Source organism: Camellia sinensis, chromosome 15 (assembly GCF_055761805.1).
Source record: "Camellia sinensis isolate YWXY chromosome 15, ASM5576180v1, whole genome shotgun sequence".
NCBI lineage: Eukaryota > Viridiplantae > Streptophyta > Magnoliopsida > Ericales > Theaceae > Camellia > Camellia sinensis.
The window spans coordinates 29,678,294-29,701,693 of record NC_138975.1 but is presented as its reverse complement, the minus strand read 5'-3'; the positions used below and the strand labels follow the sequence as shown (position 1 = coordinate 29,701,693).

The 23,400-nt window shown below is 35.3% G+C and overlaps 1 protein-coding gene across 1 annotated transcript; it reads right to left on the bottom strand.

Annotated features, from left to right (window-relative positions):
* Positions 1-20,745: 20,745 nt before the first annotated feature.
* LOC114284392 (ethylene-responsive transcription factor WIN1) lies at positions 20,746-21,814 on the bottom strand. The gene is made up of 2 exons (XM_028227298.2): positions 21,557-21,814; positions 20,746-21,420 (listed from the first exon to the last, which is right to left on the bottom strand). The coding sequence occupies exons 1-2, from the start codon at positions 21,715-21,717 to the stop codon at positions 20,937-20,939; spliced, it is 645 nt and encodes a 214-aa protein (XP_028083099.2). The 5' UTR covers positions 21,718-21,814; the 3' UTR covers positions 20,746-20,936.
* Positions 21,815-23,400: the final 1,586 nt, after the last annotated feature.

The window sequence follows — 23,400 nt, the reverse complement described above, 5'->3', positions numbered from 1 at the left end:
TGTGTAGGTTAAGAGTAGTTTAGTGCATCTTAGTCAAAGAGGTGTGTATGTTAGAAAACCCTCTTAACAATTATTTGTTAGCTTGTTAAGAAGGTTATACTGCTGCGTCTATAAATCTAGAGATCTGCTCTTGTAAAGTGAAATTGATTCATTTTTGTTAAATAATATCTTTTTAGTTTTTCTCTCTCTTTCTCTTTTCTCATCATGGTATTAGAGCTCTAAAGCTCTCACGAGCAACAATGGTGATTCAAACTGAGAAGTCATCATTGCCTTTGAATGTTCTTTTACTTGTTTCCAATCTTAACTCTTTGATTACAGTCAAACTCGAAGCTTTAAATTATTCAATTTGGAGAAGCCAGATTCAAAATTTCTTTGAAGCAACTGAGTTGTTTAGTTTTCTTGATGGATCTACAGTATGCCCATCTGCTACAACTATTGATTCTAGCAGCGACTCGATCTTCAATCCTGATTTTCTGCAATGGAAGTTGATCGATTCTTGCCTTCTCAGTTGCATAATTGCAACTGTTACTCCTTCTATTTTTTCTTCCATTCTTCACCTGAAGCATTGCCAAGATGTTTGGTCTACTCTTGAGAAAAGATTTATATCACTTTCTCGTTCTCATATTCATTAGATCAAGAATCGATTGAGCTCTACTTCAAAGAAATCCAAATCTATGAAACCTATCTTCAAGAAATTAAAGATCTTGTTGAACAACTTGCTTTGGCATCATCTCCAATTTGTGATGAAGATTTAATTCTTCTGGTACTGAATGGCTTACTTGATGAGTATAATGCTTTTAAAACCACCATTTGAGCCAAATCAAAGGTGCTTACCATGGATGAACTCTATTGTGTCTTTTGTTCTGAAGCTATACATGTTGAAAATGGTCACAAACATGGCACTTCTTAGCACACTGTTGCTTTCTCTGCTACTACTAGTTCTCATTCCACCACTGACAGTACTCCAGCTGATTCACCTCACTACTACAAAAACAGTTAAAGATCATATTTTGACAAATAAAAATATCTCACTTTTATTGGAAGTGTGATAAAAAAAATTAGATTGATATTTTAATCACACTTGATTTGATTAAGTGTGATAATATTTATTTTTTGTCACTTTTCAATTAAGTGTGATTATATGTATATATATTTTTAATCACACCTTCTAATTAACATGTGATTAAAGATTACATAAGAAGAAAAAAAAAATATCTCACTTTTATTAGAAATGGGATTAAAAAAACTGAAATGATTTTTTAATCACAGTTAATTTAATGAGTGAGATAATCTTTTTTTTAACCACACATTTTCAATAAGTGTGATTATATATATTTATTTTACTACTCTCTCTCTCTCTCACACACACACACAACCAATTCCCAAATTAAACCCTAACACACCTACCCCTCATCTCATCTCTTGCTTCTCCACTATGCCGCACTTATCTCTTGCTCTTTTACTACGCCAATCGCCATCGCCATCGCTGTCACCTCTAGTAGCCTTGCCGATCGCCATTGTATCTTCTCCGCTCGCTGAAGTTTTGATAGCAACTCTATGAGTTCTGCTATGTGTTTTTTTTTTTTTTTTAAAGTTTGCTTGTTTTATAGATTTCGGTTGATTTTCCTTTTCTCCTTCTCATTTTGGTAGATTTTGCTTCTTATTTACATTCCTATTTAATTTTGTTTACTCTATGTGAGCCTTTTGATAATGGTTTTCCCCTGGTTTCACTTTCTCTTATTCTCTGTTTAGAGAATAAATTCTTTGTTTTTTTTTAAAGTAAAATTTTGAGTATGCTGGAGATTCTTAGCACAAGTATTTGGCTTATTTGAGTCGAGTTTTTCCTGCTATCAAAGCAGATCGAGCAAAATGAAAAAATTACCATTTCAATATGCCCAAAAAATTTTCATATGCCTAGAAAATTACTCATTTACAATCTCTGTTTAGGGAAAAAATGCCTAGAAAATTACCCATTTCAGTGTGCTATCATTGGGTCAAATTTAGCGTGATACTATCCACATCATTGTATTTTTTAATATAAATTTAATAATTTAATTTAATTAATTTTTTTTAAGATAACCGTTATATTAAATATTTAGAATTTGAAAGAATTCCATCGATAAATACCTATTATTAAATTTTATTTAATGCAAGTATGAATAAAGCTAAATGAATTGAAGTTTTAGATATATGCAATCCCAGCCACCATTCTCAAGGTTCCTCTTTCAATGTTGGTAGCTCTAGTTTGGACATCTCTGACTTATTATGTCATTGGATACAATCCTGAGGCGAGAAGGTTAGTTTCACTTCACAAGGCTTACATTTTATTCTTCCTTGTATTATATATATATATATATATTATTTTCCTTGAAACATGTCTTTGACTTGAACAAGTTGTCACCATTTGTACCAATATTTGTATCAATTACTCAGCAATTTAACTTAGTTTTTTCATAGATTAGGCATCCTGTAGCTGCAATCTTCACTAGTACTTTCAAATAAACACGCATACCCAACACAAACTGTTAGATCACCAGTAGTGCCAAAAACATAAGCTGATAAGAAATGGGCCCAACATTGTATATCAAGCTATTCAATATAAACATCTTAATGTTGTATTAATTTCTATCATTGCCTTGTATCTTAGGTTCTTTCGCTAGTTCCTTCTATTTTTTGCGGTACACTTAGTAACAACATCCATGTTTCATTTCTTAGCATCTATCTTCCACACCGTGGTTGCTTCTAACACAGCTGAGAGTATGTTGATATTGTTTGTCTTTTTATTTAGTGGTTTCCTTATCCCAAAATGTAAGGCTTTGGTAACTCTTTTCCAATTTGATTTTTTTATAGTTGTCTAGGAAGATGAACTTAAATCGTCTTGTTGATTGTAGCCTCTATGTCAACTTGGTTGAGGTGGGGATTTTGGCTTTCCCCGATGACATATGGTGAGATAGGCCTTGCTTTAAATGAATTTCTTGCTCCAAGATGGCAAAAGGTGAGTATCTGAAAGCCAGAGTTGTTGCTTTCTCTAACTAACACAATATTCAAGTTGCTTTTTGTGGCACTGTACAAATTCTATGAGTTTCATGCTGATACAGCAACTTACTAGCAAATGCTAGATGAGGACCACTTCTAAAACAATAATGTTGGAAGGCCAATTATATAGGATATCATTCTTTATATTAGTTACCATTAGCAACAAAATTTCTCAATTTATTGGGTAGACAACACGAATTTCGTTCAGTTGATTATCCTCACAAGAACCACATTTCTTTAGCATGAACTCCACCTATTTTCACCAATGCTCTAATGCTTGGAATTTTTACCATGAACTTATCATTTTTCCAATACCTCATTGCTCATTTTTTATTTGCCCAAGCATAACCTCTATACTCTGTACCTTCTTTCCAGATATCATGGGATGCTCAAAATTCTAATTAAGTTGTCCAGTACTTTTTCCATAAAATTGTCTTCATTTGGGCGTTGCACATCTTATTGATATGTCAATCCTTGTTGGCAATATTGCTGCTTACTGTTTATTTTAGTTGGAGTTACGTGTCTCTTTCTGTCATTTTTCTTTCTTTTCCAGATAATATGATATTGTACTCTTTTATGGTAATCATAATTTGTAGATTAGATGCTTGTGATGATCTTTTAAGCTGTGTTTGGATCATGAATTTTGACATTGATTTAAAGAAGGAAAGGGAAATGGAGAAAAATCTAACTTATATTTCACTGACATTTCACCCACCTTTTCTCTTTTCCTTTCCAAATCCCTACCAAAATCCAAGATCCAAACACAGCCTTAAAGTTTAATATATGAGTCGGTGCACAGACTTATGGATCTATGATATTTAACAAAGGTTTTGGGACTGCTTGTTATTTGGCCAATAATGTTACTTACAGTTTATTTAGTAATCAAGTAAAATAGATGGCCATAATCTGCGTATTCATTCTATGCTCTTCATTATTTTGTCTAGACATTGATAGCAAATACTACCATACGGCAAAAAACACTTGAAAGCCGTGGATTGCACTTTCACAGATACTTATTTTGGATATCACTTGGCGCCTTACTTGGATTTATAAAAATTTTCAACATTGGATTTACCTTGGCCTTAACGTTCTTAAACCGTAAGTTTATCTTTTGATTACATGAAGTCAACATAAGAATTGCAGAGTGATACATGCTTATTTCATTTCATAATGAATTCAGCTCCTAGTTCTCGTGCTATTATTTCAAATGAAAAGCTTTCCCAAATTCAAGGATCTGAAGATTCCTTCAGTGCGGCCAATGCAGAAGTAAAGTCTACAAATTCTCCTAACAATACTACAAAGTCTCATAAAAGGTCGTGTATTTTTAGATTTTTCTTCATTCTCTTATAATTATTGAAACCATTGCTTCACATGATTCTTTTCTTTTATTTATCGTCTTATAAGTTTATCCCTGTTTCACTTAATAAGGGTGGGTAATATTATTTTATAGGTCGAGTGGTTTTACCTTTTGAACCCCTAACTCTGGTGTTTCAAAATGTGCAATACTATGTTAACACCCTTGCGGTAATCATATCAACAAATCTCTTGTAAATATTATGTACTTGCTAAATATTTAGAACTAATTTGATCAAATTACATTGGTTAATTGTGTTATTTTTCTTTGATTTCTAGTAATGAAGGAAAGGGGGTTCACTCAGAAAAAACTCCAACTTCTTTGTGATATTACAGGTGCATTTAGGCCTGGTGTTCTTACAGGATTGACGGGTGTCAGTGGAACTGGGAAAACAACTCTTATGAATGTTCTTACTGGAAGAAAAACTAGTGGCACTATTGAAGGAGATATTAGAATTGAAGGGTTTCCCATGGTTCAGGAGATGTTTGCTAGGATTTTGGGTTACCGTGAGCAAACCGACATACATTCTCCATAAATTACAGTTAAAGAATCAGTGGTTTATTCTACTTGGCTGCGTCTGCATCCTGAAATTGATTCAAAAACTAAATTTGTATAACCTATATATAAGGAAGTTAAATTTACTCTTTAATCTACAACAATAGTTTAAACATTATTTTACTTTTGTTGCTGTCGCACATCTTTTGCAGGAATTTGTGAAAAAAGTCCTTGAGATCATTAAGCTTGATGAAATCAAAGATTGCTTGGTTGGCATGCCTGGTGTTACTGAGCAGAGAAATTGGCTTACGATATCTATGGAGCTTGTTGCTAACCCCTCTATTATTTTCATTGATGAACCTACAACTGGATTGGATGCAAGAGCAGCTGCAATTGTTATGCGAGCAGTGAAGAATGTGGCTGAAACATGAAAAATTTTGGTCTTGAGTATGACCTGGATCTCTTTAATATTGTTGCTGTTCCAGATTGTAACATGTAAGTCTCAACATATTCAATGCTTCTCATGTATGTCATTTTCCTTAATATTTGATGTGCTTTGTGATTTTCCCCTTTTAAATTACTAATTATTTCATGCATTTGTTTTAGGGGAGCCATGGAAAGCAAGAGCTTGAATGTATACTTCGTGAAATTTTTTTGACTCTTTATTTCCATCTACCGTGCATTTCATTTGATTGAAGTTTGTCTGACTTGGTTGTTGACACAGATTCCATTCCAAGCTTGTTTTGGCATCTCCAGAAACTGCTACAGATGCAGATTATGTTGCAATTTTAGGAGTTATTGGCCATGAGGTTTGTCATTTATCTTATAAGAAGCAAGAAACTTAGATATTTGTTTTTAATTTGTATTAATTTGGGTCTTATTTCTAGTGTATATTGTAGTATTTTCTTGTGTATATTGTAAAACTCCAAAAACACACTAATGAGGCTGTTGCCAAAGTTAATGTTGTACTAGCGAGAGCTGAAGAACAAGGGCAGATGATCGAATCACTTTACACCTCTGTAAGCATTCCTTAAGACTTAGACTTGCACACAAGCACTGCTTGGGCTTATATCATTTCTAATGCCATGTGATATATTTTTCTTTTTTTTATTTTTTATATTGAAACAATAGTTGGCTTTTATTTTGGTTTTATGACTTTAAAATATCTGGTCATGCACTGAAGATTTTCATTTTGGATTTTTTGATTCTATGCATATATCATATCTATATGGTAATTCAAACATTTATACTAGTAACAATCAAAATGGTTATTCATTTTCTATTGATTCAGGAGACGAACAGTTAGTGTGATGAGAAAAAGTCCGACTTTATCTTTTGAAAGACTAGAACAATCTTTACAAATAGTTAGTTTGTTCATATGCTTCTAGCTGTTTTTGAATTAATTTGTGTTTTCATTTTTCAGGTTAGAAATTTCTTAGAGAGATGCAAAATATGGTCAAAGAATTCAAGAACTTGGTTTTCAAGTTTTTTCATTTTTTAATATATGTGAGCACAATTTAAAACTTTTTATTTAATTCCTTTGTATATACTTTTGAACATATTTAACTTTTATTTATGAAATATATGACGTTATTTCATTCAATATGTGGTTGTGATTGAAAGTATAGTATATAGTGTGTATTACATTCTTCAAATGTGTGTACAAAAATAATATTGATTATTCTTCAAATATATCGAATCCTTTTTTTTTTATCACATGCATTAATTGTGATGAAAAATGCACATAACGTATGATTTTATCTCATTATTAATCATAGGTTTTATTAGATATTAATCACACTTAAAATCTGTGATCTAAATATTTATTATCACAGGTTTTATTAGTTATTGATCACATTTAAAAGATGTGATCTAATATTATTAATCACACTTAAAAGATATGGTTTAAATGTTTATTATCACAGGTTTTATTAGTTATTAATCACACTTAAAAAATGTGATCTAAATATTTATTATTACAGTTTTTATTAGTTTTTAATCACACTTAAAAGATGTGATCTAAATGTTATTAATCACACTTAAAACGTGTGATTAAAAATGATCCATTTTTAGTCACACTCCCAAAGATCACATTTTGACAAAACTTAAAAAGTGTGATTATATAACATAGATCACACAAAAAAGTGTGATCTTTATCTGTTTTTGTAGTAGTGCTTGTTTTGTCTCATCAGAATCAGCAGTATTTGGTCAATCTTCCTCTCGTAATTTCTCTTTTCAAAATAGAGGAGGCAATAGATCTCAAGGCTACCAGTCTAGAGATGGTAGGTACAATAACCAAAGAGGCAGAAGAGGAGGCAGACCTCAGAGCTATGGCTTGATCTATCAAATCTATAGAAAAAAAAATCACTCTGCCTTAGAGTGCAGGCATCAACTGAATACTTCATTTCAACTGTGTTTCCTTCTTATACCATGGGACCTTCACAAATGCCTTCCTTTATTCCTAAAGCCTTTTTTGCCCATACTCTTTTTCCTGCTATGTCCACACCTATGCAGTCCTCTTCAGCACCATGGTATGTTGATTCTGCTGCAACTTTTCATCTTACAAATGATATGAACAATCTTCATTTTTAACAACCTTACCAAGGACAAGATCAAGTAATGATTGGTGATAGCAATACTCTTTCAATTCATAACTCTGGCATTGGTATATTGTCCTCTCATTCTTTTCAATTTAGGCTTAATAATCTTCTTCATGTACCACAAATATCATCAAATTTGTTGTCTGTTCATCAGTTTACTTCTGATAATAATTGTAGCATTACTTTTGACAATGAGTTATTTGTGATTCAGGACAAGCTCACCAACAAGGTACTATGTAGAGGACATCATCAAAATGGCCTCTACCAGTTTCTTTCTTCTTCATTTTCTCCTAAAGCTTTTTCTGGTACTAGTTCTCTGGCTACTATTTGGCATAAGAGACTAGGGCATCCTTTTTCTGCTGTGTTTCATACCATTGCAAATAAAAGTGGCTTGTCTCTTAGTCATAAAGATTGTAATACTTTTTGTCATTCTTGTTGTGTGTCTAAGAGTCATAGACTCCCTTTTGTACTCTCATCTAATAAAACTCATGCTCCTCTTACTCTAATTCACTCAGATGTTTTGGGCCCTTTTACTAAAGTTCATGCTTCCTTTACTTACTATGTTATTTTTATGGATGATTTTAATCATTTTACCTAGCTTTATCCACTTTCTTATAAAAGTGAAGTATATTCTAAGTTCTTAGAATTTAAATCATATGCTGAAAATCAGTTTTCCACCTCTCTTAAAATTTTAAGAACTGATGGGGGAGGAGAATATACTAATGGTCAATTTGAGGCTTTTCTCAAAACTTTTGGAATTGTTCATCAGCTTAGTTGTCCTCGTACTCCATCTCAAAATGGAGTTGTTGACAGAAAGCACAAACATCTTATTGAGACAACAATCACATTGCTTGATCAATCATCAATGCCTTTGAAATTTTGGTTTGAGGCTCTTGCTACTGCTATTTATTTGATAAATAGAATGCCTTCTCCTCAAGTGGATAATCTCAGTCCCTATGAGGTTTTGTTTCAAATGGTTATAGACTATGGTTTTCTCAAAATCTTTGGCTGCAAATGTTATCCATGGTTAAAGCCTTATACTTCTCACAAATTGCAACCAAGATCCAAGGCTTATGTAGTCATTGGTTACCATCCAAGCTACAAGAGATATAAATGTTTGGACCCTAGTTCTGGTATAATCTTCTTTTCTCTCGACATGTTGTGTTTGATGAATCTTCTTTTCCCTTTGCTTGTTATGATTCTTCTTCACTACCTTTTCTCTCTTTCAAATCTACTATCAAGTCATTCTTTTGGGGCACTACTTCTACTTTGTCTTCTTCTCAGATTGCTATCTATTCCTTTTTTGTTTCAGCTTCAGCTTCTCCTCATGTTTCTTTCCCATCTTCTCATACACCAAATCATTCTGATTTTGTTTCAGTTTATGTTCCTACCTTTTTACCTTATGCTTCTAGCCCTGTCTTAAATAATCCTGGATTTATCTCATCTCCTTTATCTTCTTCTCCACCTGGTATTAATCTTACTATTCTTCCTCATCCTTCTTCTCACTCTCTCAATTCTCATTCTATGCTCACTCGAAGTAAGACAACCGTCTCTTCCCAAGTTGGTCTGCTCGCTACTTTTCTTGACACTGAGCCTCAAACCTATAAAGATGCTCTGTTGTGTCCTCATTGGCATCAATCTATGCTTGAAGAATTTCAAGCTCTTCAAACTTAGAAGACTTGGACTCTTGTTTCTCCTCATGTTCATCAACATGTTGTTAGTTGTAAATGGGCTTTTCAAATCAAAAAGAATTCAGATGGCTCTATTGCTAGGTACAAATTCAGATTGGTTGCTAAGGGTTATCTTAAAAAGGTTGGTGTTGATTTCTTAGATACCTTTATCCCTGTAGCCAAGCAACCAACCATTAGAGTTTTCCTTTGTGTTGCTCTTTATTTTCATTGGTCTATTAAGCAGTTGGATGTCTCTGATGCCTTTCTTCATGGCAAGCTTGAAGAAGAGGTTTTTATGACTCAACCACCTGGTTTTGAGGATCTTTAATTTCCTACTCATGTGTGTAGATTAAACAAGGCTCTTTCTGGTCTTAAACAAGCTCCCAAAGCTTGGTTTTCTACTTTTTCCTCTTTTTTGCTTTCACTAGGCTTTGTTACTAGTCATTGTGACAATTCCTTGTTTATTCAAACTACTAATACCACTTTTACTTATCTCTTGGTCTATGTTGATGACATTCTTGTCACTGGTAACTCTTTTTCTCATACTCAGTCCTTAATCTCTCAGCTTTATTATATTTTTTCTCTCAAAGACCTGGGTTCTCTCTCTTTCTTTTTGGGTATTTCAGTTATAGCTTCTTCTTTTGGTTTTTTCTTATCCCAGTCTCACTATGCTTCTAAGTTGTTTAACCAAGCAACATGACTGATGGTAAGCCTGCTCCTTCTTCTCTTAGTCTTCCTTCCTCTTTTTCTATCTCTTCATTCTCTTTTCTAACTTTTTCCAATCATTCTCTTTATAGAAGTCTTGTTTGTGGCTTGCAATATTTGACCATCATTCGCCAAGATTTGGCCTTTGCTATGAATCAGGCCTATCAACACATGCAAACTCCTTCTCAAGATGATTTTGCTAAGGTTAAACGCCTACTCAGATTTGTTCAAGGGACCCTCTATCAAGGTTTGCATTTTTCTTCCACTTCTTTTGATCTTCATGCCTTTTTAGATGCTGATTGGGCTAGTAGTCCTTGTGATAGAAGATCTACTTCTGGCCTTTGTCTTTATCTAGGTTCTAATCTAGTTTCTTGGACTGCTAAGAAGTAGCCCACTGTGGCTAGGTCCTCTACTGAAGCTGAATACAGGTCCATGGCTCAAGCTACAGTTGAGGTGTCTTGGCTTCAGATGTTGCTTCATGATATGCATATCTCTTCTTCTGTTCCTGTGCTTTGGTGTGATAATTTGTCTGCCTTGTCTTTGGCCTCCAATCCTATTTTTCATACCAGGACAAAACATATAGAAATTGATTATCATTTTGTCAGAGAAAAGGTGTCTGCTAAACAACTTCTTATTCGGCATGTTGCCTCTTCAGATCAGATTGCTGATGTGTTCAGTAAAGCTCTCCCTATCAACAGATTTCTTTTCCTCCAATCCAAGCTTCTAGTTGATCTTCCTTCTTTCAGCTTGAGGGGGGCTGATGACAAGTGCAGCTTAATCTCCAGTGTCAATGCCATGCTTCCCAACAATGACAATGAAGACAGGTCTAAGTCTGCCAAGTCTAAGCAGTAGCAGCAACCCAAGGACTTGTGGTCTACGACTGGTAAGTCTTAGCAGCAGCAATTGTCCCAGAGCTCTATAGTGTATGTAGGTTAAGGGTAGTTTAGTGCATCTTAGTCAAAGAGGTGTGTATGTTAGAAAACCCATTTAACAACTATTTGTTAGCTTGTTAAGACAGTTATACTGTTGTGTCTATAAATCTAGAGATCTGCTCTTGTAAAGTGAAATTGATTCATTTTTGTTAAATAATATCTTTTTAGTTTTTCTCTCTCTTTCTCTTTTCTCTTCAGCGGTTTGTTCAGATAGGGTTCGCAGATTGAACTTTTTTCTTTAAAAATTTATTTTAGAACCTTCTTTTTTTTCCCATTTTGTAAATATTTATTTTGGGTACTTTTCCCCTCTATTTTCTAAAATGCTCCAACATTAATAATTAATAAATTAAAACTTATAAAGTTAAAAACACAACAAAATCAATTCCTAACACAAACAAATTATTCAAAATCCTAAACTTTTAAATCAAACAATAAACTAAAACAAGCACATCTTTCAAAATCCTAAACTAGATCATTAATCTCATTCACTATCTATCACCCAACAATACAATTAAAGTAAAATCATTCAAAATCTTAAGCTCATCCAAAATTAATTCTTCATTAACTTCTACATTTATCCAAAATGCAATAATAAAATAATAAATGTCTAGGTTTAAAAATAAAAATAAAAAGTAAATGTGGGCGGGTTCTTGTGGGGGCAAGTTAAACTCGCAACCCGCAATCATGTCATATTCCAAACTGCATCTGCCTGCATTGTGTCTGCGAAACCACTCAATTGTATGCGGATCAGTTCGGGTTGGATGGCTTGTGCTATTCGAATAACCCTACACCCAACCCTATTTATAACCATGCATATAACACTTCAAATGTGTAAAAATGAGAAGTTAAAGAAAGTTAGAGCTTGTTTGAGATGCCTTATGAAAAAATAGTTTATTTTAACCAAATAGGACAAAATATTGCATCCAACCCATAATCATTTCATTTTTTCTCTTACAAAAGGCAAAAAAGTCAAAAAGCCTATCATAAACAAGGCTTTTTAGCCCCACGTTAAAAAAGTCAAAAAGTCAACCCACATCCCTTAAGAAGGTTGTGATAAAACCTAATTCATTTATTTTTAAATCCCACATAATCACATCGATATAACTTATAAGTATATTATATATAAAAAATAATATATAACTTTTTATTTTTTAAATTTAATAATATGTTAAGAAAATAATTGAATGATTTATTTTTCTACACGTTCAGTGTTTCAATATAAAACCATACTTTCTTCTTTTTGATAATACAATGACATTTTACCAATAACTATTAATTTTTGTTAGGGAAAATATATGATTTCCCACAAGTAAATCAATCAATGTGAATAAAAACTAATGCAGAAAAATTAAATCAAAAGCAACACAAGAATTTTTACGTGGTTCCCTCAATGTAAGGTACGTTCACGGGATCGAAATCCGATTCCACTATCAACCAAAGAGTTTTCAAACGATTACAAACGAGACACGAATGGTCTCACAAAATCACCCTTAGGTGAATTCCAAATAATCACAAATAAACAAGAGGAAAGACATCACCAAATAGATAAACCAAAATCTTCAGAACCAGAGTTGTAAAAGACCTAAAATAATTAACCCAAATCAACTCCACCGAAGTAGCCGAATAAGCACCAACCCTTGAAAAACAATGAATTCTTCCAGCACACTCACCGAATTGAATTTATATGATGACAAAATTGCTACCCTCTGCTTCGGAAGAAACAATATCAATATCAAACTGTAGCCTCTGCCATATCTCAGGCCGAACAAAACAATACATCTATATATATACTATTAAATCTTAGGATTATTTTATCAAAATCCTAGTTGTTACCAAACTGAATTGGGTTTCCACAAATTAGATATAATATATTAAAATATATTATACCTAAGCCAAACCAAATTAAAATTCTTTAACCAAAACCAATTGGGTCTCAAACTCCAATAAGGAGGTATACCCAACAATTCTCCCCCTACCAACTTAGGTGGAGATATCAACCATACCCACCAAAGTTCGACACTTTAAATGTTTGTCCCTCGACAAAGTCTTAGTCAACATATCCGAAATATTATCATCTGTGTGAACCTTTTCGAGTTGTAACAATTTCGAATCTAACACATCACGAATCCAATGGTATCTCACATCAATGTGTTTCGATCTCGAATGAAAAGTAGAATTTTTGCTCAAGTGAATAGCACTTTGACTATCACAATAAAGCACATACCTTTCTTGCTTCAAACCCAATTCTTGCAAAAATTTCTTTAACCATAACTCTTTTTTGCAAGCTTTCGTAATGGCAATAAATTCAGCTTCGGTAGTTGAGAGAGCACATATTTTTGTAATTTAGATTGCTATGCCATAGCTCCCCCTATAAAAGTCATCAAATACCCCGAAGTAGATTTCCTAGAATCAACATCACTGGCCATGTCAGAATCTGTGAACCCATCAAGTATTGGTTTACCATTCCCAAAACACAAACACACCTTCGAAGTCCCTCGAAGATATCTTAGAATCCATTTTATCGCTGCCTAATGTTCTTTACCCGGATTAGAGAGAAACTGACTCACCACACCAACGGCGTGAGCAACATCCGGCCTTATACAAACCATGGCGTACATCAAAGAACCAACTGCTGAAGCATAAGGAGTTTTCAACATCTCTTCCTTGTCTTTCTCACTTATAGGACATTGATTCGAACTAAGTTTGAAATGACCACCAAGTGGACAACCAACTGGCTTTGCTTTATCCATGTTGAATCTCTCAAGAACCTTCTCAATATAGCTTTCTTGAGACAACCAAATCAGTCCCTCTTTGCGATCACGAACAATTTTCATACCAAGTATTTGCTTTGCCGGTCCCAAATCTTTCATAGCAAAAGACTTGCTTAACTCCAATTTTAACCTGTTTATCATGGTAGAATCTTGACCCACAATTAACATGTCATCAACATAAAGCAAAAGAATAATAAATTTACCATCTGGGAAATTTTTCACAAACACACAATGGTTCGAAGTGGTTTTAGAAAAATGATTATTCATCATGAAAGAGTCAATTTTTTTGTACCATTGTCGCGAGGCTTGCTTGAGACCATACAAACTTTTCTTCAATTTGCAAACAAATTTCTCTTTTCCTTTTTTTATAAAACCTTCCGGTTGCTCCATGTAAATTTCTTCTTCAAGATCACCATGAAGAAATGCGGTCTTCACATCAAGTTGTTCAACTTCAATGTTCATACTTGCAGTCATGCCAAGTACAACCCGAATAGAAGACATTTTCACAACCGGTGAGAAAATCTCATCAAAGTCAATACCTTTCTTTTGCCCAAAGCCTTTCATAACAAGACGTGCTTTGTACCTCAGATTCTTGTCATCATTCTTCAATTTGAAGACCCACTTATTTTTCAAAATTTTCCTCCCCTTAGGCAATTTCACTAAATCATAGGTGTGATTTTCAAGTAAAGAATTCATCTCATCTTCCGTGGTCTTTTTCCAATCACCTTTCTTTGCATGCTCAATTGCTTCTTGGTAGCTCTCGGGCTCCCCTTGATCAGATATCAATACAAATTCATTGGGAGGATACTTTCTTGAAGGTTGTCGGTCCCTTGTAGATTTTCTTAACTCAAGTTGTGGTGGCAGTTCTTGAGTTGGATGCTTTTCTTCAATTTCTGGCTCAACTTCATTAGGATTAGCATCATCCTCCACATCTTTAATAGGTGGTTGCATATCTCTCCCATTTTCATCATCAACTGAAGATGAAGGAGATGGATCCATGTCAAAGAGATCACTATTTTTTGACTCCGGTTGATCACTTTTGCCAAAGTCTTCAATTGTTTGGTTTTCAAAAAACACAACATCACGGCTTCGAATGACTTTCTTGTCGACCGGATTCCACAATCTATACCCGAATTCATCACGCCCATGGCCAAGAAAAATACATTGTCTTGACTTACTATCAAGCTTGGACCTCTCATCCTTTGGAATGTGAACAAAAGCTCGACAACCAAACACTCTCAAGAGCTCATAAGATACATCTTTATCGGTCCAAACTCTTTCTGGAACATCACCATTCAAAGGATAGGAAGGAGACAAATTGATCACGTCAACCACTGTCTTCATTGCCTCACCCCAATAGGATCTTGGCAATTTAGCTTGTGAAAGCAAACACCTTGTTCTTCCACAATGGTGTGGTTCATCCTCTCAGCAACGCCATTTTGTTGAGGAGTCTTCTTAACTGTTTTTTGGTGCCGAATACCTTGGCTACGACAATACTCATCAAATGGCCCAATGTATTCACCACCATTGTCTGATCGGATGCACTTCAATTTCTGCCCTGTTTCTCTTTCAACCATGGCCTGAAAATGTTTAAATATTTTTAGAACTTGATCTTTAGTTTTTAGTAGAAAAGCCCAAACTTTCCTTGAATAATCATTAATGAAAGTAACAAAATAAAGTGCACCACTATGTGTTTTAACTTTTAAAGGACCACAAACATCTGAATGAATCAACTCCAACACATTTTCTTTTCTAGAAGCAACATTTTTATGAAAAGAAACTCTATGTTGTTTACCCGCCAAACAATGAACACAAGTTTTAGGATGTGTACCTTTCAAATCGGGCAGAAGCTCTTTCTTGAACAAAACTTGTAGCCCCTTTTCACTCATATGGCCAAGCCGCTAGTGCCACAATTCGGTAGAAGTATTATCTTGAAGTGCATTGACAACACCTTTACAAATTTTTCCAAGCATCAAATAAAGTGTATGAGACTTCTTGCACTTAGCCACCACCAAAGAACCCTTTGTGAGCTTCCATATTCCATTACCAAATTTGTTGTTGAAACCTTCATCATCTAGCTTCCCAGTAGAGATCAAATTGAGGCGAATGTCAAGAACATGCCTCACATCTTTAAGCAACAACTTGTAGCGCAAATTTGTTTCCAAGCAAACATCACCCATGCCGATAATCTTGGACAAACCTTCATTACCCATTCAAACAGAACCATAATCTCCTTTGGTGTAGGTAGTGAAGAAATCAACTCGAGAAGTCACATGAAAAGAAACACCGGAATCAATCACCCAATTGCTCTCTTGGCCCACAAAATTGATACAATCATCTTTACAAACGACCATGCGATCATCGATAGTAACTGCCGTTGTGTCTTCTTGCTTCTTATCCACACTTTTGTCCCACCTTTTCTCCTTGTTCTTGAGTTTTCGGTATTCTCCTTTCATGTGCCCTTTCTCATGGCAATAATGGCACTCAATGTCTTTCTTTGAAAAGAACCATCTTTTGATTTGTTATGGCTTTGATCACGACTATGAGGAGTCTTACTCCTCCCCCTTGTTTTGCTTCGGCCTCTCATAAAAAACGCTTTTGAATGAGAGGAACCCGCTGATTTTCTTCTTGTTTCTTCATTCAACAAGCTACTAGTGACTTGGCCCATTGTGACAACTCCATCGGGTGCCGAATTACTAACTGTCACAACCAAAGTCTCCCAACTTTCGGTCAAAAAACTAAGTAGCATCAAAGCCTGCAACTCATCATCAAAAATAATTTTCATAGAAGCAAGTTGGTTAACAATACTCTTTATTTCATTCAAATATTCTGGAATGGGGCTGACATTTTTATATTTTAAATTAACCAACTTACGAAACAGAAAGGCTTTATTTGTGGCTGATTTTCTGTCTTAACGACTCTCTAATTTTTTTCATAAATCATGTGCCGAAGTTTCAGTAGCAACATGATGAAACACACTGTCATCAATCTATTGACAGATAACACCAACGGCTTTTTGATTAAGCCTCTTCCATTCATCATCTTTCATACCCTCAGGTTTGCCACTATCACCCTCAATGGGTCCATACAAATCTTTACAAAATAATAGGTCCTCAATTTTAGTTTTCCAAGTTACCCAATTGCTTCCATTGAAGCTAGACATAGGACCCACATTCCCCTCCATTGATTTACACAAATAATTAAACCCAAATAAACCGTAAGTTCTGATACCAGTTGTTAGGAAAAATATGTGATTTCCCACAAGTAAATCAATCAATGAGAATAAAAACTAATGCGGAAAAATTAAATCAAAAGCAACACAAGAATTTTTACGTGGTTCCCTCAATGTAAGGTACGTTCGCGGGATCGAAATCCGATTCCACTATCAACCAAAGAGTTTTCAAACGATTACAAACGAGATACGAATGGTCTCACAAAACCACCCTTAGGTAAATTCTAAATAATCACAAATAAACAAGAAGAAAGATCTCGCCAAATAGATAAACCAAAATCTTCAGAACCAGAGTTGTAGAAGACCTAAAATAATTAACAGAAATCAACTCCACCGAAGTAGCCAAATAAGCACCAACCCTTGAAAACCAATGAATTCTTCCAGCACACTCACCGAATTGAATTTATGTGATGACAAAATTGCTATCCTCTGCTTCGGAAGAAACAATATCAATATCAAACTGTAGCCTCTGCTATATCTCGGGCCGAACATAACAATATATCTATATACATATATTATTAAATCTTAGGATTATTTTATCAAAATTCTAGTTGTTACCAAACTGAATTAGGTTTTCACAAATTAGATATAATATATTAAAATATATTATACCTAAACCAAACCAAATTAAAATTCTTTAACCAAAACCAATTGGGTCTCAAACTCCAATAAGGAGGCATACCCAACAATTTTCACATAAAAAAAAGTCACACACACCAACTTTTTGTCTGAGCTAAAAACACAAACACGATTTCTTCTTTTTAGATCTCTCTACTTGGCTCTTCATTTGATAGATTATTGAATTAGTTTCAATAATTCAAATTGCTAATATTTTAGAATTTGTCGAGTATTTCATATTTATAAAAAAATAAAGTCGATCTACATATTTGGATTACCGAATTAAAAGTTTTATTAAAAAATAAAATTGTTTATTAATTTTTTTTATAAATGATTTTTAGTTCGTTAATCTGAATACGTAATTTTTGATATTCAATTAATTTAATTTTTTACAAATATAATATACTCAATAAATTTTAAAACATAAATAATCCGAATCATTAGGATGCGTTTGGTAACATTTACGTTTTCAGTTTATATTTACAAAAATTTTATAAACTGATTTTGTTTATTTTTAGAAAAACATAAACTATAAACGCGTTTGGTAATTGACAAAATGTTTAAAAAATTTTAAAAATATAAAAAAGAGTGAGAAATGACAAGTGGTGGTAAGTGGCAGCGAAAGACGGTAGTGGAAAGTGGTGACGGTGGATGGTGGGTAGCTGGTGGTGGCGGGTGGTGGGTTGGTGGGTGGGTGACGGCGGCGGGTGGTGGGTGGTAGCGAGTGGGTGGTGACGGGTGGTGGTGGTGGTGGCAGATGGGTGGTGGATGGCTGGTGATGGTGGCGGGTGGTTGGTGGTGGTGGGTATGTGGCAGGTGGTGGTGGTTTGTGGGTGGGTGACGGTGGCGGGTGGTGGGTGGTAACGAGTGGGTGGTAGTGGTGGTGGTGGCGGTGGCGGGTGGTGATGGCGGGTGGGTGGCGAATGGCGGGTGGTGGTGGGTGGTGACGGGTGGTGGTGGGTGGGTAGGTGACGGTGCCTGGTGGTAGGTGGCAGCGAGTGGGTGGTGGTGGTGGTGGTGGGTGGTGGGTGGTGGTGGCTGGTGGTGGCAGGTGGGTAGCAGGTGGCTAGTGGTGGCAGGTGGGTAGTGCGTGGTAGTGGCAATTAGGTGGCAGGTAGTGGTGGTGGTGGTGGACGGTGGATGGTGGTGGTGGGTGGTGGCGGGTGGATGGCAGGTAGGTGGTGGGTGGTGGTGGTGGTGGCGGCGAGTGGGTGGGTGGTGGCCGGTGGCGAGTGGGTGGTAGTGGCAAGTGGGTGGTGAGTGGTGGTGGTGGTGGTGGCAGGTGGGGGGTGGGTGGCGGTGGCGAGTGGGTGGCAGGTAGGTGGTGGTCGGTGGGTGGTGGTGGCAGGTGGGTGGCGAGTGGCGGTGGCAGGTGGTGGTGGGTGATGGGTGGGGGTGGCGGAAGACGGTGGTGGAAAATGGTAGCGGGTAGTGACTAGTGTTGGGTGGTAAAAAAAAAAATTGAAAACTCAAAATGGAAACATATTTTTTAACTAAATTTATAAACTGAAGCCACTGATTTATAAATTAAAAATTTTATCAAATAAATTTTTATTTAAATTTTTATAAATATAAATAAAAAATTGAAAATGTAAATATTACCGAACGGTGCTTAAAATTTAACTAAAAATAAAATCAATAACCAACGTGGTGAACCAAATAGAGAGATCCAGGAAAATATCCTTGCTCGACAAACACGGCACTTGACAGTGACTACGCAAGGAAGGATACCTAGCTCCCATGTCTACGGGTCATTTATTTTTATACATTTTTTTTATAACAATACTAGGAATATTTATGTATTCACTGATAATCTTATTAAGGCCTAGTTTGAGAAGATTAAATAAGTGTATTTTTTTATTTTTTTTTGTATTATGTGTAGAAAAAGTAGAGAGGAGATGTTGATTGATGTGACCCAAAAAAGATAAAAAGATGAAATAAGTGCACTTTTTTCTTTGTAGCCAAACTTGGCCTAAGTCAGCTTGTAATTAAAATTAGACTCATTTAATTTGGCTTATGGGATTTATTTTTTGGGTCCGTTTTAATAATTCGAATCGTTAATGTGTAGAACTCGTCGAGTACTACATGCTTGTAAAAAATTACGTTGATCGGATATAAATAGTTATGTGATCAAATCAGTTTTGTATAAAAAAAAATAGTCGGTGAAACAATTAACGGTTGATAGAAAACTATTTTGTTCACATAGATATTGATATCCGATCAACATAACTTTTTACAGGCATATGTACTCTACGAGTTCTACACATTGAACAGTTTGAATTATCAAAATGGGACCCGTGATAAGTCCCCACGGACCTAACATTGGACTGGACCAAAGCCACTGCCATCTTATTAATACATTTATTCACTAATAATCTTATTAATACATCTACAAATTTTGATAAGGTCAATCATTACTAAATAGGGGTGAGCAGCGGATATACCGATCCGTCAAAACCGACCGAACCGAACCGATCCGCCGCATTTTGGACGGATGCGTGAGGACGAGCGGACGGTTGCGGATTGATTTTCTCAATTCCGCCAATTTGGCGGACGGATGGCGGATTTGAGATTTTTTGGCCGCAACTGAACCGCCAAACCGCCAAATCGCGTGCACCCTTAGTAATTTATAAGATTTCGTATTTTCAATTTGTTTAAATATTATGTTTGTGTTTTCAATTGAAAAAGAGTTTAAATATTCTGTTGAAAAAAAGTTTTCAACTTGAATATATTTTTTGAATTGAAAAAAATAAACGTATTATTCATATATATTTTTTAGTTTTTAAATGTAACTCTAAAAATAATAAATAGAAAATATGATATATGCTGGTTGGTTTTTGTTTTCAAAAACATATGTAGATGTAACAATATAGAGACATTCAATCTCTACTACTACTCTGTTCATGGTTTTGGTGGTTTGAATTGTTATTATATTTTAAGAATCACATATTGTAATACTTTATGGGGATGAATCATGCTGTGATTGTAATATGTGGATGAGGCATGCAGTGATCGTGATATTCTAAAGTTTCAAACTTTTTTTCTTTGGATAAGGCATACAGTGATTGTAATACTTTTTTAAATCATTGATTGTAATACTTTCTTTTTCTTTTTTTTGTTTGAGGAAGTGCATAAGTTGAATTATGTTGAAATTTTATAAAATTTTAAACTGCCAAACCGATTCGCATCCATCCGCCAAACCGCCAATCCGTTTAATTCACATCCGCCGAATTGGCGGACGGATGCGGATTGACTTTCTTCAATCCGCCAATCTGACAGACGGATGGCGGATTAGAGGTTCCGTGACCGCAACCGACCCACGCCCACCCCTATTACTAAATATGAAACTCACATTAATTTGTAACTGTGTTAATAAAATTATTAATATGATTGTTCATATTCAGACCATTTAGACCGACGACCAATTTCAACGTCTACTTACGAATATCCCAATGGGATAAAATTCGTATGGATGGACTCAAAAAAAATTATCTACGAGCACTTGATCGGTAATACTAGGTCATCAATTCCTGTTCAAGAGCTGCTCTATCATTTGCAAAGTCATCCGCTCCTCTACTCCCAACCCATCTCCCATTTCCGCCGCCAACAATGGCGGCGACTCTTCTGGCGTCTTCTCCACCGCCGGCAGGTCCTGTTCCGGCGGTGCTGGATCGGTTTTGTTGTCAAGGTTCACCATCATGACCCAGTTGGAGTCGGAGCGTGACCCGGCCCGCTTTTGCCAAACTCCGATGTGGGAGTTATCCGGGTCAAGCCTCAGGCAAGTGAGAGATGGCGACGGAGACTTACAGCACTTCCGAAGCTTCGTGCTCAACACCGACGACATTACTGTCCACGATGCTGGGCACGTGTCATCGGTGGATTGGCTGGCGGTGGTGATCGGAAAGTTTGTTTTGGCGTTTCGGCCGCTCATGAGAATGGCAGCCTCGTCGTAGGCACGCGCCGCCTCTTCAGCGGTCTCGAAAGTGCCCAACCACACCCTCCTCTTCCTGCAAATACAAAATATAAATTCACAAAAAAGAAAAAAAAAAAGGAAGTGAAGTGAGAAAAATTGTCAAGAATGTGTAATATACAAATATATAGTAGATATATACGGTAAAAATAGATGGAGAAAGATGTGATTACAGTAAAGGATGGCGAATCTCAGCGACCCAAGAACCCCAGTGGCGTTGCCTGACACCTCTGTACTTCTTTGATTGTACCATTTTTTGTTTTTGTTTTTTTTTGTCAGAGAGTTGAGAGAGAGAGAGAGAGGAAGCAGAAACTACGGGAGATGTGGAACTCATTGCTACTGTGATGAAATATGAAGGGGGGAGGCTGGCAGGCAGTGAGAATGCACCAGCAGTACATACTCCAAAAAATTTGGGACCACAGGCCTAACTAGCATTTATTTTTATTTTTTTATTTATTTTTCATGCACATGGGTTAAATGTTCGTTGTTAATAGTGGCAGGGATAACTGTATCAAATTTCTATATGTATTGGAGGTGTTATTGGCAAATTATGGGAGCAGTGAGGAGAAAGGCAGTTTCAATGATGATTTTTGCAGCTGTTATCTTTGATAAATGTCAAAATTTGTGTCAAATATGACATAAGTCAAAACTGCCAAGTCATTTTCAACCAATTGTTTCTTTCTTCCTTTCCTTCATTTTTGTCATCCTTTCCAAACACGGTTTCAATATTCATACTCTACAGTTTCATCATCCTTTTCAAATTTCCAAACAATATTCATCTAACAATTTCTAAATTTCTAAAATTCACCCACCAATTTCCAAAATTCAAAAAAAAATTAAAGGGTTGTTTGGGAAAAACTAAAAAAGTACACTTTTTGACTTTTTATGAAGTATGAGTTAGGTTTGAAGTGATGTGGTAGAGAGGTGATGTGACTTAAATAAGATGATATGACTTAAATAAGATAGTGACTTTGACTTTTTGGTTATGCCAAACCAAGCCTAATTTTCACCAATTTGAAGCAGCTTCCAAAATTTCCAAATTTTCAAAATTCACCCAACAATTTCCAAACACAGAAAATTAGAAAATCAATTTCATCAATTTCACCAACCAATTTCACCAACAATTTCACAGAAAATTAAAAAAAAATTAGAAAATCAACACAATGAGGAAAAAAAAAATACCTGACATAAATGGGTTGATCTTCTTTGCTCTTTGGATGATCTTCTTTGTGTTCATCATTAGGGTTTCAATCTTCTTCATTTCCGATCCATTGTTGGAGTCAGACAGAGAGTGACAGAGAGGGGTGAGAGAAATATGTGGTTTCAATCTTCTTTATCGCCGATCGAAGAGAGTGAGAGTGACAATGACAGTGAGACTGAGAGTGAGAGAGATCGACACTATCACGGCTCGAACAGAAAGAGAAGAGAGATGAATCTGAGAGTGAGAGAGAGACATGGAGGCTGAGAATGACAGGGAGGAGGAAATGGTAAGAGAGAGAAAGACAAAGAAGAGAGTGAGAGTGAGAGTGAGAAGATTCAACCTTTTTCATCGCCGATCGAGAAGAGAGAGATGAATTTGAGAGAGAGAGAGAGAGAGACGGAGAGAAAGAGAATGTTGAGTGATTCTACACAAATGTTGGATGAGTCTGAGAGTAAGAGGAATGAGAGAGACAGTGAGAGAGAGAGAGAAAGAAAATATTGGATGATTCTACACAAATCATCTCAACCATTCAAGAGCAACACGTGGACGGTGGTGATGACAATTGATAGAGCCGTTGTGCTCTGTTTAGCTTTAAAAAAAAAAATTAGTTTACATTTGTATAATGAAAATTTAGTTTATATTTGTATAAATTTTTCAATAAAGTATAATGAAAAATAAATATATATTTTTGAAATGAAGGCAATAAAAAAATAAATAATTGAAATTAAATGAAAATAATTTTATTATAATAAAAAGACATTAAATATATTTTTTTCCCAATTTTTTATTTTTTAAATTTTTTATATTTGTCTAGTA

Bases quoted from the DNA above. Each gene is read 5' to 3' on its own strand.
- LOC114284392 (XM_028227298.2), bottom strand. From the start codon at position 21,717: ATGAGTTCCACATCTCCCGTAGTTTCTGCTTCCTCTCTCTCTCTCTCT. The intron at 21,421-21,556 runs GTAATCACATCT...TTGTATTTGCAG, and splicing joins GAGATTCGCCATCCTTTACT to GAAGAGGAGGGTGTGGTTGG.